Source organism: Danio rerio, chromosome 7 (genome assembly GCF_049306965.1).
Source record: "Danio rerio strain Tuebingen ecotype United States chromosome 7, GRCz12tu, whole genome shotgun sequence".
Classification (NCBI taxonomy): Eukaryota; Metazoa; Chordata; class Actinopteri; order Cypriniformes; family Danionidae; genus Danio; species Danio rerio.
In genome coordinates, this window is record NC_133182.1 from 50870873 (window position 1) to 50887851 (window position 16979).

At 44.2% G+C, this 16979-nt stretch overlaps 1 protein-coding gene across 1 annotated transcript in view; it reads left to right on the top strand.

The window, feature by feature from the left end:
• The window catches only part of si:ch211-288d18.1, a 56658-nt gene that overhangs the window by 33389 nt on the left and 6290 nt on the right, over positions 1-16979 (top strand). The window contains exons 8-13 of the mRNA XM_681604.8: positions 94-142; positions 218-338; positions 3269-3363; positions 3511-3576; positions 13726-13825; positions 16623-16775. Coding sequence (XP_686696.2) covers positions 94-142; positions 218-338; positions 3269-3363; positions 3511-3576; positions 13726-13825; positions 16623-16775 — 584 coding nt within the window. The remainder of the gene's footprint in view (positions 1-93; positions 143-217; positions 339-3268; positions 3364-3510; positions 3577-13725; positions 13826-16622; positions 16776-16979) is intronic.

Consider the following 16979-nt stretch of genomic DNA (forward strand, 5'->3'; position numbering starts at 1 on the left):
TGAATGTTGCAGATGTGTGTTTGTTTCTTCATGCTGTGCCTTTTAGTGAAGACTGCAGGATGAGAGTTTGACTGTCTTTTTTTCTCTTTACAGGCAACAATCTTTGTTCCACGTGCTCTCGGCTTACTCTGTTTACAATACGGTCAGTGTATGATCACATGCATACTTAATTAAGACATGTTACATAATAGTTGACTTAGTCTGTTCTTGTCCACAGGAAGTGAGTTACTGCCAGGGCATGAGTCAGATTGCTGCCATTCTGTTGATGTTCATGAATGAAGAAGATGCGTTCTGGGCTTTGTCGCAGCTCTTAACCAATCAGAAACATGGCATGCACGGTGAGCCCTCTTCATTGATTCTGCTCTTGTCTAAGAATATTTCTGCTGATTGTATTTCTATCATTTAATAAACATCTCGAGACTATATGAAATAAGATACACTTGCATTCTAGTTTTGAATAAATATGCGGTGAGGACTAATATTAAGTGGTGCCATGGCACAGCGCTGTTGCCTCACAGCAAGAAGGTCGCTGGTTTTAGCCACGGCTGGGTCAGTTGGCATTTCTGTGTGGAGTTTGCATGTTCTCCCCATGTTGGCGTGGGTTTCCTCCGGGTGCTCCGGTTTCCCCCACAAGCCCAAAGAGACATGCACTATAGGTGAATTGGGTTCCGTGGTGAGAGTGTATGGGTTTTTTCCAGCGATGGGTTGCAGCTGGAAGGGTATCCGCTGCAAAACATATGCAAGATAATTCCTATAGGGACTAAACTGAAAAGAAAATAAATGAACAAATGAATGAAAGTAATGTTGAGAAATATCACTGTCCTAACAACAAGCAACGCAACAAGATTTAGTGATAAGCAATTGTCCTGGGTTCTGTCTGCACCAAACGTGACGCAACCTGACAGAAGCATTTAGGTACCCACCACTGTACTCCGAATCAAATGGTAAAGGCTTTTAATCTAATACATATTAAACTTCTTTAGCATTGTTATTGGGCAACTGTTGTTGTTGGTTTGAACTCAGTCAAAGTTCTGGCTTCATTTTTTAACTGCCAGTTTTTTTCATTTTTTAAAAACAAAGGTGAACTATCTGCTTCTGCTTTCAATATGATGGCAGGACTACTGACAGTAGTACAGTAAATGTCAGATAAAATGGTATTTGAACTTACAGTGGTAGCATTCAACAATAAGTAAAGCACATAATCTATACCAGGTGTGATCTTTGTCATAATAGTATATGCTGTTGTTCTGCTGCGACGTCGTAGTAATAGAAGGTATTTCTTAAATAGAAATGTTGCTTGTCGCTGTCACAGATGAAAAAGCTCCTTATTACATGTAAAAGATGAAAAAAAGATGGTGTGTGACATAAAAAATTATGCTAATTTATTTACCCTCAGGCCATCTTAGGTATAAGTTTCCCATACCTTGGTGATTCATAAAACTAAAGTCAATGCATACTAGCAAACTGCCAATTTGAAATAATAATAATAATAATAATAATTATTATTATTATTATTATTATCATTATTATTATTATAATACATTTTATTTATAATGGAACAGTAACAAAGCAGAACAATAAAAAAACTGTAAACACACCACAATAAGACAATGGAAAAACAGTAACAAAAAAACAATAACAATACAATTGAATGACAAAATTGCCAAAAATAATCCTGTTAAGTTAAAAGCAATGGTAAAAAGGTAAGTCTTGAGAAGTATCTTAAAACAGTCCAGAGAAGTGGCATTCCTGATGCTGATAGGTAGACCATTCCATAGCTTAGGCCCACTGTACGAAAAAGCTTGACCACTAATGATCTTTCCTTTACAATGTGGCTGATACAGCGTAGGTACAGATGAAGACTGAAGACTGCGGGTGGGAGTAGCAAGAGTTACCAGGTCACAAATGTAGTCAGGTGCTAGCCCATGCACTGCTTTATATGTTAAAATCAAAGTCTTAAAATCAATACGTGACTTAACAGGAAGCCAGTGAAGTTGCTGAAGTACAGGGGTGATATGGTTGCGCAACTCGGTAGAGGGAGCCACTTAAAAATCATCAACAGAGGGTTTAAAATCATTACACGTGTTAACATTAATAGGAGTGCCAATTAGTAATACCTCAGTTTTTGAACTGTTTAATTTAAAGAAATTTTGATTCATCCAAGTTTTAATTTCTAGTAGACAGGCAGAAAGAACTGACGTGGGAGGAAAGGCAGGAAGATTGCACTTAAGGTGCCTTTTACACTAGTGCGCTTTTGTTTTAATGTTATATTAGAATTAAAATGCTCCTCATCAAGACTGATGTTTTTATTGTGTTTTTATTGTGGCCTAAAACGCATGACAGGTGACCATTCACTCTCATTGGTCATGCACATATTGTGCTCACATAGGTACTTGTCGTCTTCCAGTGTAATGGTAATTTTAGAGAGGCACTTTCTAAATCCCATCAATTAAGCATCATTTAAGCATCATTGGTTCTGTCTTTTATGTCAGAGGATTCTTCAGAAATGATTTTGTCATTCTCATTTGCTGCTCAAGAATTTTGTTATTGTTACAACAGAAATATTTTTGTGCAAACCATGGCATTTTATTTTCCAGGATTCGTTGATAAAGGCTCTAAAGTAATTTTATTTTTAAATGGAAGTTTTTTGTAACATTGTAAAATGAGACATTTTGTTGTCACAGTATTCAATTTTGACATTCATATTATTTAAAAAAAAAAAAAAAGAAAAGTCTTTTCAAACTTTTTTAATGGCAGTAGCTGTGGCGAAAAATGATTTGAGAAATCAATTCTGAGATTTTCAAAACACATTGTATGCTTTACAAACAGCCATACTCTGCTTATGTCCAATTCCTTATGAACACCACTTAAACCTAAATTAATTATTAAGTTAGGAAATGTTTAAGTAAATTACAAGAGTGTTCATAGTGAGCTGTGTTTATATTAATCTGATGATATAAAAGCAATTTTAAATCACTTAGCCAAATGTTAAGCACTCTTCCTCATCAGCGTTTGAGTGTACAATTTAAACTAACCTAGAGTGCCATCTGCTGTTTAAAACTAAGTTCAGAATCAATTCAAAAGAGAACATAGTGTTGCTTTTTGAAAGTTTCAGAATCAATAGAGAACCGATTTCTCAACTGATTTTTTTACCACAGCTCTAAATAGTAGTGTATACAAAAACTTATCATTTTTAACACTGCAAATTGAAGTCATGAGGAAACTCATGTCATTTTTGTCATACCTGTACATTTTCACCCCACCACAGGATTCTTTGTTCCTGGATTTCCCAAACTTCAGCGTTTCCAAAACCACCATGACCAGATTCTCTCCAAGCTTTTACCCAAACTAAAGAAGCATTTGGTAAGCCTGCTTTAACAGATTCAAGACTTTAAATAACACAAAGAACTTTCGAGTTGGGTTAAGTTAAATATAGCTATTAACTTCACATGTATCAGTTTCCCTAATGCTGAGTTCCCTTCTCATTTTCAAAAAAATCATTCACATCAGGATAAGGAGCAGATGTCCAGTGGTATTTACAGCACTAAATGGTTCCTCCAATGTTTTATCAACAGGGTAAGTGTTTCATCTCAGCAGATGCATTGTAATCAAACTGACAAAGTGTGTTATGCAAGCTATGATTACTAGATAGGTATAGACACTCAATCATATGCTGAGCTCAGCCCTCAAAGCCAAGGAAATGATTCATCAGCTGCCTGGTCAGGACACTGCAGACAATCCCAAAAGTTGAGTCATGAGCTGAATAGAGGTTTTGGCTCTTTTTTGAATATACAGTAACTGTTGAGTCAGCTGTTCTGATAGTAACTGTTATTCTGCCCCATCATCAAGGAATGGAAACAGTTCTGGATCATTTCAAGTGAGAGCTGTTTATATAAAAAATGTTTTCAAACTGTATCCTAAGGTGAGGAGTGAGCTTTCAGGGTAATACAGGCAGACATTTTGACTGCATGGTTTCCGCTACTTTCATTCTTCAATGGTGGGGCGCCACGCCAAAATTGATCCTGTCACAGCTACATTACAGCTTCTCACTCAAAACACTGTTGTGTATTTTTTAATAGTGGGTTATAATCGCACCAAAACGTATTAAAAGGTAAGTGAATTATAACAGAGTGAACTTTTCTGTAACCATAGTAGTGCTGTGCGCTGTTTGTTTAACTCTTTAATGTTATGTGCCGACTGGCTGACTGACTGACTGATTGACTGACGTAAACATGACGTATAGCCGTTTCACTTTACTTCAGGAAGCATTAATGTTGCTCTGTAGGTCTATAAGAGACATTCACAAATATTCCTAGCAAATCTAAAAAAATGTTGGAGACATACTTGTTACATACAGGTAAACACACTAAATTTGCACTACAGCAGCGTTTATTTGAGAGAGCGCAAGAAGATCTGCGCTTGAGCAGCGTATATTTGAGGGGCCATGCAAGAAGTTTTGTGCACGCACAGAGATTCACATGCTCGTAGGCTATTACATAAATGAGATCTCGAATTGTAATACTGCGCTCACGACATTTGTCATTGAAATAACGCCACAGGTAGTTGGTAGATCTGAGTAAAAACGGCCTGCCGCCACAGCTGGAAAAAATCCTAAAGGAAACACTGGACTGGTTTTGAAGGTTTGATCCTTTGTAAATAAAATCACACATTATATTTAATGGTTCACTTAAGACTTGCGTTTTTTTGGTGGCAGTCTGCTTACTAGCCGATATAACTTTATGTTGACATGATACTGACTGAAAGTAACTTTCCAAGTATGTCCACTTATTCGGTTAAAATTACCCTATAAATCCCCATATATACTCACAAACAATATTTGTAATGTAATGTGTATTTATATACCACATTTATTGTGTGTGGCCATACACCCAAAGAGCTTCACAATGCTGAGGGGGGGGTCTTTCCACACCACCACCAGTGTGCAGCATCCACTTGGATAATGCGACGGCAGCCACAGGACAACGGCACTAGTGCGCTTACCACACACCAGCTATTCACCTTATTCTCAGCTGACGAGTGGGCGCTGCCATTTGAATCTTTTTGTCTCGCGACTTCCGGTCACATTCACTTCAATTCATTTTTTGACGTTAACAACTGCTCGTTACGCTGCTTGATGTTGCAATTTAATATTTTCTTATTATATTATGCTACTTGGTCTGTGTAGTCATGCAAACATTTGTTTGTTGAGCAAGTAGTTTGGCCATTTTCTGCCGTTTATTATTCCTAGTCATTTCTCCCATAGGCGACTGAATCGGAAGTTCTAAGACAATCGCGAAAACAGGCGCACTTCCGCATTTTAGAATAAGGTCAATAGGTGGAGTGGAGAGTGATAGAGCCAATTCAGTGGATGAGGAGGATTGGGAGGCCATGATTGTTAAGGTCCGCGAGGGAATTTGGCCAGGGCACTGGGGTTACGGATCTACTCTTTACGAGAAGTGCCATGGGATTTTTAATGACCACAGAGAGTCAGGACCTCGGTTTAACGTCTTATCCGAAAGACGGCATCCACTGACAGTATAGTGTCCCCTTTACTAGACTGAGGCATTAGGATTCACACAGACCGCAAGTTGAGCGCCCCCTGCTGGCCTCACTAACACCACTTCCAACAGCAACCATGTGGTTTCCTATCCAGGTACTGACCAGGCTCAGCCCTGCTTAGCTTCAGTAAATATCCAGTCTTGGGCTGCAGGGTAATATGGCTGTGGCATATTTTTCTTGTTTGTTTAGGGGTGAAAAGAACTAGAGAAGCATATTTTAGCAGAAAAGCCATGCCATTAATGATAATCCCATCCATGTATTTACAAATAAGATATATAAATACAGAGCCAATAAAATGGACCGCAGAATATTTCTAAAGCAAAAGCAAAGGCAGAGCCCCAGAGCCACACCGACCTATTGCATCACCTTGCCTGCCAAAGCAAACCAAAAGACACTGAACAATCCAAGCCAAATTGTTATTCCCTTCACTTGTTAACTTCCCTCTTGTTTAATTGGATGTGCATTATTGATTATGTTACACAAGTGTTCACTATTGGCAGAACATATGAAATGGTTTAAATGGAATGCATTAAGCCCTTGAGCACTTAGGAAGTACTAGGCAATGTGAAGTCACTGGGACTTCAGAATCATATTGCATTGTGGGACATATAGGAGCTGGAATGCACATTTAAAGTAAACTCACTCAAATCAAGGGTTTATCCGTGCAGATTTCACTCATGCACTTGACAAAGTGGAACACACTCAATGGGAAGTGCTTATGTAAAAGTGAACGTTCGAGGTTACTAAAGTAACCCTTCGTTCCCCGAGGAGGGGAACGGAAGCACTATAAGTGGATTTGATTTGTAAAATCCACGCATTGGGAGGATTCGGATCAGAAGCCGCTTGTCTGGAGAGTATTGAACGGGCCAATGAATGAAATTAATTGGCAGCGTAAGCTTGCGCAGGTGTGCGACATCTGCAATTATCTCAGCATATAAGCACACCTGAAGCCAGCAGACGCCATCCTTTTAAGCTGAAGAGACTTTCAAACAGCTAAGGGACAGTCATTATGGCGACGGAGTATAGTGCTTCCGTTCCCCTCCTCGGGGAACGAAGGGTTACTTTAGTAACCTCGAACGTTCCCCTTCGGGGGGAACTTCAGCACTATAAGTGGATTTGATTTGTAAAATCCACGCATTGGGAGCCCATTGAAAGCGCCATAATGACTGCACCTTACCAACACCCCCGATGAGGAGATAGTCAAGCAAGCGTGACGCACCCACATCATGGGGGGCACGGTCCTCCAACGTGTCCCTGGCCCTAATTTATCCTACTTCAACAGAAGTTTTACGGATTTAGATATATTTTTTGGGAAGTCGTGAGCATCTAGATAATTCTAGGAAATACGATAGTACGTTGGGAAGCGTGCAATCCCGATAGGGAGGACGCTGCGGAGGCCATCCGTTACCCAAGGGGGGGGGTAGATGGCAGAATTTACATATGGACTAGCCCTAAAAAAGGGGGAGTACGCATAGCAAAAGAGTGGTTAGCGGAGAGGGAAGACACGGGTCCGCCCAGGGGGGGGACTTAACCGTGGCGGAATAAGCATATGGGATCGCCTAGTGGGGATCACGCATAGCAGGCACCTATACCCAAAACGCGGGCTGACCAGCGGGCAGACCTACAACGTAGTGGGCCAGCAAGTGACTCCTCCGCTGAGTCAGTGCTGGGGGCCACGGAGGAATCTGCAGGGCTCACCTGACGGGGAACTTTACTGACAGATAGAAAAGGCGCACGTACCTCCGTGTTAGGGAGAATGGCGCAGCAAGCGTGTTTTAACACCCTACCGAGTTGTCTCCTCAATCACCAAAGGGTTACCTAATACCCTTGAGGAAACCGGCTCCACTCGCAGATTGTAAAACCTTGCAAATGTGTTGGGTGTCGCCCAGCCCGCAGCTCTACAGATGTCTGTTAGAGAGGCGCCGCGTGCACGCGCCCAAGAGGATGCAACGCTCCGAGTGGAGTGTGCACGAACTCCCGGGGGACACGACTGACCTCGACTCGAATAAGCGAGTGAAATGGCATCCACAATCCAGTGGGATAATCTTTGTTTTGATACGGCACTTCCCTGCTGCCGACCGCCATAACAGACAAAGAGCTGCTCAGATGATCTAAAATTCTGAGTACGGTCCACATAAATGCGCAGAGCGCGAACTGGACAAAGTAAAGAAAGGGCTGGGTCTGCCTCCTCCGGGGGCAGCGCTTGCAGGTTCACTACCTGATCTCTAAAGGGGGTGGTAGGAACCTTGGGCACATAACCGGGGCGGGGTCTCAGGATGACGTGAGAGTAATCCGGCCCGAATTCCAGGCACGAGTCACTGACCGAAAATGCCTCCAGGTCCCCGACCCTCTTGATGGAGGCCAACGCAACCAGCAGAGCTGTCTTCAGGGACAGAAATCTTAGATATACTGATTTGAGTGGCTCAAAGGGATCGGATCGCAGACTCGTGAGAACGAGGGCGAGATCCCAAGAGGGCATGAGAGGGGGGCGAGATGGATTAATTCGCCTAGCACCCCTAAGGAACTGGATGACCAGGTTATGCTTTCCCACGGTGCCGCCAGCTACCGCGCTATGATAAGCGGAGATGGCGGCCACGTAAACCTTGAGAGTGGAGGGCGACAGCCTGCTGTCCAACTTCTCTTGAAGGAAAGAGAGCACAACACTAATCTGGCAATTTCGGGGGTCTTCTCTGCGAGAGACGCACCATTCAGTGAATAGACTCCACTTCAGGGCGTAGGCGCGCCTCGTGGAGGGGGCTCTAGCCTGAGTGATGGTATTAACCACCGCAGTCGGTAGGTTACCTAAGTCTTCCTCGCGTCTAGGGACCACACGTGGAGGTTCCAAAGATCGGGGCGAGGGTGCCAGATGGTGCCCTGTCCCTGAGAGAGTAGGTCCTCTCTCAAAGGGATCCGCCAGGGGAGGGCCGTCGCGAGGAGTGAGAGCTCTGATATCCAGGTCCGGTTGGGCCAAAGGGGCGCAACTAGCAGAACCTGTTCCTCGTCCTCCCTGACCTTGCACAGAAACTGCGCGAGCAGGCTCACTGGGGGAAACGCATACTTGCGCATGCCCCGAGGCCAGCTGTGGGCCAGTGCATCCGTGCCGAGAGAGCCCTCGGTTAGGGAAAAAAACAACTGGCAGTGAGCGTTCTCGGGGGAAGCAAACAGATCGATCTGGGCCTCCCCGAATCGCGCCCATATCAGCTGAACAGACTCGGGGTGGAGTCTCCATTCTCCAGGGCGTAACAGCTGTCGTGAGAGCGCATCGGCTGCACGATTGAGCGTGCCTGGGACGTGAATGGCGCGCAGCGATTTCAGCCGCGGGTGACTCCAGAGGAGCAGACGGCGGGCGAGCTGAGACATGCGGCGAGAGCGCATACCCCCCATGCGGTTGATATACGCCGCCGCCGCCGTACTGTCCGTCCTGACCAGCACGTGTTGCCGCTCCAGCACCGGTAAAAAGCGGTGGAGAGCGAGGAACACTGCCCACAGCTCTAGGCGATTGATATGCCAATGCAGCTGGGCACCCTTCCAGAGGCCCGCAGCCGCATGCCCGCGACACACGGCCCCCCAACCCGTGTTGGAAGCGTCTGTTGAAACAACAACATGGCTGGACGCCTGTCCTAGAGGCACACCGGCCTGTAGGAACGAGGGGTCGTTCCAAGGGCTGAGGGCGCGGCGACACAGCGCAGTAACCGAGACCCGGTGTGTGCCCGCGTGCCATGCGCGTCTGGGGACCCGATCGTGAAGCCAGTGCTGAAGTGGTCTCATATGGAGCAACCCGAGCGGCGTGACGGCGGCTGCGGATGCCATATGCCCCAGGAGCCTCTGAAAGAACTTCAGTGGGACCACTAGTTTGCTGTCGAGCTCCCTCAGACAGTTCAGCAACAGGCGAGCGCGTTCCTCGGAGAGGTGCGCTACCATGGTGATCGAGTCCAGCTCCATCCCGAGAAAAGAAATCCTCTGCACGGGGGCGAGTTTGCTCTTTTCTCGGTTGACCTGAAGCCCCAGTAGGCGGAGATGCCGAAGCACCTTGTCCCTGTGCATAATCAATTGCTCCCGCGAGTGGGCTAAAATCAGCCAGTCGTCGAGATAATTGAGTATGCGAATGCCCGCGAGCCGAAGGGGCGCTAGGGCACCCTCCGCGAGTTTGGTGAAGACCCGCGGAGACAGAGAGAGCCCGAAGGGGAGGACCTTGTACTGCCATGCTCGACCCTCGAACGCAAACCGCAGAAATTGGCGGTGGCGTGGAAGAATGGAGACATGGAAATACGCGTCCTTCAGGTCTATGGCTGCAAACCAATCCCGAGGACGAACGCATTGGAGAATGCGCCTCTGCGTGAGCATTCTGAACGGCAGCCTGTGCAGACAGCGGTTCAAAACGCGCAGATCTAGGATTGGCCGTGACCCACCGCTCTTTTTGGGTACGATGAAGTATGGGCTGTAAAACCCACTCTCCATCTCGGCTGGAGGAACCGGCTCGATTGCACCCTTCGCCAGGAGGGCAGCAATCTCCTCTCGCAAGACAGGGGCGGACAGGGGGCTGACCCTGGAGAAATACACGCCCGTAAACTTTGGGGGCCGTTTCGCGAACTGAATCGCGTAACCGAGTCTGATTGTGCGTATGAGCCACCGCGAGGGGCTGGCCCGCGCTAACCAGGCAGGCAGAGCCCTCGCTAATGGAGTCATCGCTACAATCGCTGACGTACCAGCGGTGGGGCAGCGCGGAGTGGGTGTGCTGATCCGGGAAGCACGAGGGTCCCGCGGAAGAGCTGGAGGAGAGCGATTCGCTTTGGCTCCGCACCCTGACTCCGGAGAGGGGGCTGGAGGGCTGAGGGAAGGGAGACCGTCCCCCCAGCGCTCGTGAGCCACTGGCGAAGCACGTAGAGTCTGCGAGCCGGAAGGCAGCGCGTCCCGGACTGGCAGAACTCGTGCAGTCACATCCGGGGAAGGGAAAAAGTGCTCTTTTACTGATGTTTTGGTGGCACTGAAAAGTACCGTTGTTATCGGGGCCCCGCCCTCCAGCGGGGAAAGAGCAAGTTTCCTCTTCTCCGGATGGCCTGTCTCAGGGACGCTTCGCGGTCCGTTTACCGGACTTAACGGCGCCCTGGGCAGGAGGGGCTGCCTGCTTTCGAGGTGAACGCCGCGCCCGCTTGGCCGGAGGCGCAGGCGGGGGCGGGGCAGCACTCGTTGGCGGGCGCCCTCGGCGAGGAACAGCGGAGGTGGATGGCTCGGCGGGCGGAGCGGGCTTACGGCCACGCCGATAGATGACATTGCCCATCGCATCCGACTGCTCTTTCACCGCCTTGAATTCCTGGGTGAATTCACCGACGGTGTCGCCGAACAGGCCAGCCTGGGATATGGGCGGGTCAAGAAAGCGAACTTTGTCAACGTCGCGCATATCGGCCAGGTTTAGCCAGAGGTGGCGTTCCTGAACCACAAGTGTGGACATCGTCCTCCCCAGCGCACACGCGGCGGACTTAGTAGTCCGAAGAGCATAGTCGGTCGCGGTGCGCAGCTCATGTAATAAGCTTGGGTTGGACCCGCCCTCGTGCAGCTCGGCCAGCGCCTGCGCTTGGTAGCGCTGGTAGGTGGCCATCGCGTGCAAAGCAGAAGCAGCCTGGCCCGCAGCCTTATAAGCTCTGGCTCCGAGGGAGGCAGACAACCTACAGGCTTTGGACGGGAGGCGGGGCAAACCCCGCCACGTAGAGGCGCCGCGCGGACAAAGATTGACCGCGATAGCGCGCTCCACTGACGGGATCGCCTCATACCCCCTGGCAGCTCCGCCGTCAAGGGCGGTGAGGGCGGAGGCACACGCAGCACGGGCAGAGAAAGGTGCCCTCCAAGACTGCGTGAGCCTACTGTGCACTTCCGGGAAGAAGGGGACGAGAGGCTTCGAAGGCTTCGCCTTCTGGTCCTCTACGTAGCACCCATCTAGTCGGTCCGGCCGCGGAGCTGGGGGATAAACCATCTCCAACCCCACGGCCGAAGCAGCCCGGGAAAGCACGGCTAACATGTCCGCTTCAGGATCCGATTTGACAGCGCTCACCTGCCCGGAGGGGGCGAGCGGGTCCGGATCTTCGTCGGACAGTGAAAGCCCACCCTCCGATGCCACGGAGGACATCTGATCTCCGGTGTCAGCGAGTGTGAGAGCTACCATCTGGTTAGACGGATCACTCTCACCACCCGAAGCTTGGATGGAGCGCCGTGAGGAGCGAGAGGTCCGCGAGCCCGTGGGCGGCGGATTATCTCCCGCTGAAACCCTCAGATCTGCCCGAGCGCCCGCTGCTTTTTTAGAACAGGAGGCAACTGGGGTGGCTCGCTCTCTTGCGAAAGTTAGCCGCGATCTTAGCTGTGCAACGGTCATGGCATCGCAATGACGACATGAACCGCCCGCGAGCACCGCATTAACATGCTGGACCCCCAAACATGCAATGCAGTGATCGTGTCCATCATCCGGAGCCAGGAAACCCCCGCATCCAGAAACGCACAGTCGGAGCGCCATCCTGAAAAGGACGTGCTGCACGACTGTGTTGCTCTTTTAGGAAAGTTGCAACTATACGCACCGCTCTGGAGGACCGGACCCAAAGAACCGCAGGCAAGGGAGTAACCCAGCTCGACCGTCTGCCACCGCGAAGACCCACTCTGGACCGGGAGACACACTCGTTCGCTCTGAAGTGCTGATCAGCATCGACTCACTCAGAAAGGATCTGAAGCGAAAAGGATGGCGTCTGCTGGCTTCAGGTGTGCTTATATGCTGAGATAATTGCAGATGTCGCACACCTGCGCAAGCTTACGCTGCCAATTAATTTCATTCATTGGCCCGTTCAATACTCTCCAGACAAGCGGCTTCTGATCCGAATCCTCCCAATGCGTGGATTTTACAAATCAAATCCACTTATAGTGCTGAAGTTCCCCCCGAAGGGGAACTAAAAAGCTGCTTTAAATTGGTCTTATTTCATCCAATTTGACTTGAAGTGTATCATGGCCTTAAAGAAACCTTGGGTATGAAGATTTATGGCTTAATATAAGATAAAATATGTGTCTTACTGAAGTATGCAGTAGAAAAGCTATAAAACATGTACATAATTTTTTTTTATTATATATATATATATATATATATATATATATATATATATATATATATATATATATATATTTATATATATATATATACATACATACACATACAGGGGACTTCCTGTTTCTATTTTAACTCAACTCTAAATACAAAATACTGTTCAATGCCACATTATGAGACTTTTTCTAATTAGGCAAGGGAGGCAATCTAGATGTAGACACATTCATGCTGGACATTTATATTGTGTTATTCGAAGTCGAGGTCTAAGTTAAGACTAAAACAATCTATGCAATGCAGTTAAACATTCAATATAAATACATGACAAATATAGTTTTCATGATAATTTTTGGGGGAAGTTGAAGAACCGCTCTCTGACAGATAAATACACTTTGGTTACATGAGGGAAACAGTTGAGGTAGAGTGACCATGTCTAAAGCCTGATTATTAATAATCAAACAGACTGTTTTTGGTTTCTGTTTGGCACAGTACACCACTTTCCTCTATTTCTTACCAGTAGTTTTTGACATTCGGCTTATTATTTTATCTAAAACACCTCATTAGGTGTAGTGCAAGCTGGTGATATATGCAACATGGTACCATTTGAAAATGGCTAATAACCAGCCACAATACAGCACTGTAAATTATGGGAATATAGATTGAGGTTGGCGAAGAGGAATTAGGGTTTAAGAAACTGAAGGAAAGAGGCTTAAAGAAAGTTCTTCCTCTCTCGTTCTTTGTCAGGGCCTCTTGATAGAAAGGGCAGTATGCAATTAGCAGGCAGACAAGGCTGTTTCAGTGTTTACTCTGTCCATACACACACAATCCTGTGGGTTTGGCTGAGAAGGAAAGAGAGCAGACACTGTCAGCTCTGTAGAATTCGGTTTGCTCAGTTTCAGAGCTGTGCTTATGGACTGGCAGGATCCTCGTTGAAGGAGATTAGCTTTATAGACTTACAGGGGCCACAGTTGAGTGAGAAAAAACTGAGTTTGAGAAAAAAAACTGAATTTGTTTTTTGCATATAATGCTATAAGGACATTTGTATAGAATTGCCTTTCTTGGTTAATTTATAAACATGTCATCTTTTCCAGACCCCATTCACTTTGACCTTACGTCTGTGGGATATCTTTATCCTGGAAGGCGAGAAAGTTCTGACAGCCATGGCTTACACTATCCTTCAGCTCCACAAAAGTGAGTTCTTCTTTTGGTTTACAGCACAGAATTGAAAAAAGAGAAAAATTAAATGTTAAAGAAGGGGTTCTCTTTAATGTCTACATTAAAAGGTCCAAATCTGAATCTGTATTAAAGGTTAAAGATCTGGAACAATTGATGTTACAAAACTTGATTTTAATAAACATGGATAACATGCAGTCAACACTATTTATTTGTCTTGAAATAAAGTGGCATTTGCAATCAAAACACATTAAATCAAATGCAAATGTGGCAAAATCACAAATATAAGTCCATTTTTGTACAAAACACAACAAAAGGTGTCTGGATGCAGCCATGATGATGCAAGCTGAGATTGCATATCTCAAAGATTCAATGTCAGACACAATGCACTCAATGGAGCTAGTGACATGACTGTGAGGGGTGGGGTTATGTGTAGGCATTAAAAAAGTGAAAATATCAAAAGGTGTGCAATGAAAACTTTATCTGTTGTAGTTTTGTGGTCCTTATATCTGTATATTATGGATACTCCCATTCAAAATGTCAGTGTTTCGTTTCATAGTGTTTCACATTTCTACTATTACAACTTCACTTGTCTCATTACAAATCAAACAGGGGTGTGTTTCCCAAATAACTTGCGGCTGAACTATCATAGTACGATGCATCGTTTGGGAAAAGAACTATGTAGTGACAAGTGTTTCTCAAAACCCTTAGTTTCTCTGTCGCAGATCTATTGCTTGAACCATGCTAGTTATAACATAAAACACCCATAACGATGCTCTAAACTGAGTGGAGTAACTACTTCTTTAGAGAAAAACCCATAATTTCTTTGTGCAAATTATATTGTTTTACACGCAAACACATTTAAAATAAAATCTAATATTAGATTTGGTAAAACATGAACTCTAATATTACTCTTATACTCTAATACTAATATTATTGAGAAGTTGAACATTACATATTCTATTCTAAAGCATTTCACAAAAGTTAACAGGTATTCTAATATCATATAAATCATATAAACATAAATAATGAGGCTATTTATTATAAAATGAAATTTAATATGTATTATTTATTAGAAAAAGTCATACTTTAATAATTATAATAATGATAATAATAATAATAATTATTATTATTATTATTATTATTATTATCATATTATTATTATGAAATTGTTTATTTGTTTTTTTTAATTATTTTTAAAAGTACTTTTACAATTTGACACATGTAACTCACTGCAGAAAGTTCTAACCAGCAGGCCCATGTCATATACAGTACAGATACTTAATAAATAACCCACTATAAATTTAAATAATTAACGTGTGCTTTTTGTTTTCACAAGCTTTGAAGATGTAACGTAAATTCAGATTAAAGCAGTATTTTTAATAATTCAAATTTTGAATGTTAGAATGTTCTAAATGAATAGGGCATAGGGGGGATAATTGGCAATAGAACACAGCCAGGAACTAGGTTTCTAACTACAGCTATAGCGTTGTAGTTGCGAGTGCTCAAGTTTGCGACGCAGTTTGAGAATTTTTGTTGGAGCGGCGGATTTGGGAAACGGCAAATCATCAAACTATGTTTTTAACGACGGAACTTGTGACCTTAGTTGGCTAACGATGCTTTTGGGAAACGCACCCCAGAATGGCTTTGTGCTGGCTTGTGGCAATACAGTATAAATGCATACTTAACTGTCCATTCAACTTTGAACAGTCTAATCTCTTCATCAAGTTTCTTTTGCGTGAGACAGATCACTTGAAGGCTTTTACAATCACTAGATGCCATGAAAAAAGAGTCACACAGGAGTGTTTGGAATATTTTGCCTTTGGTTTTAATGCAGCCAGTTTTACTTTTTTTATGTATTTATTTATTTTTCAAAAATACAAACAACTAAACAGTTGATTTACAAGGTTTATGCATTTATCAATGAAGGAAATTGCTTCAGTCATATGGAAATAGATGTATAAAATAGATGGAAAATCCTTTATGCATGGTCTTGCAATACGAAATGGAGTCAGGTCCAGATTGAATACACTCGCAGTCCCTAAGCCCTGCGTTAAAGGTTTCCCAGTGCTGGGTTGCGGTTGGAAGGGCATCCACTGCATAAAACATATGCCAGAATAATGGTTGATTCATTCTGCTGTGGCAACATCTGATAAATAACAAACTAAGTTGAAGGAAAATGAATGAATGAATGAATGAATGAATGAATGAATGAATGAATGAATGAATGAATGAATGAATGAATGAATGAACATTAAAGGGTTAGTTTACCCCTAAAGTTAAATCTCCTTATTATTTACTTTTCATCATGTGGTTTTAAACCATTGAGTTTCTTTTTTTCTGATGAACACACACACACACACACACACACACACACACACACACACACACAAACACACACACAAAAAATTCTGGTTGCTGGGACCCATTAACTTCAATTAGATATATGTTTTTCCTAATATGGAAGACGATGGGTCCCAGCAACCAGCAATTTTCAAAATATCTACTTTTCTGTTCATCAGAAGAAAAAAATAAATCATCAGAGAAGAAAAACTCTCAGGTTTTGAGAAGGATTTGTGAACAAGTGAAAAATAAGTAAATCATGATCTCTTTAACAGTTGATTATGGAAGTCTTAAAAGTGTTAGTTCACCCCAAAATGAAAATGTAGTCATTTGTTGACTTCTGCTCATCTTGTGAATTTTTCTGCCTCTATTAAAAGTCTGTTCACCCAAAACTCATTCATGTTTTATTCTGTATTGTTAACCATTTTAAGTCTTTGTTGAGAAATGTCTAACTTTAGCCACTCATGTCCAGAACGCTTGCTCAAGATGTCTCTGGAGGAGCTGAGAGAGTTCCTGCAGGAGAAGATAGGAGAGTCCATCTACCTCAATGATGACCTGGTCATAGAGCAGCTTAAAGTGTCCATGTCTGAACTTCGCAAAATGAAGCTTGACGTCCCTCCACCAGGTTCAGCTATTTTTTTGACATGATATCTTACTGCATGAATTGAATTTGAATTTTTTTATTAAATGGGATATTCCCTTGTGACGAACCATCTAATTTTCAAGGGGGTCCCTAATTGTATTTTTAACATTTGATTGTCTCTCTGTATCATAGTTTACTTGAATTAGTTATAACTGTTGTGTCAAATAAAAGGAATAGCTCATGCAA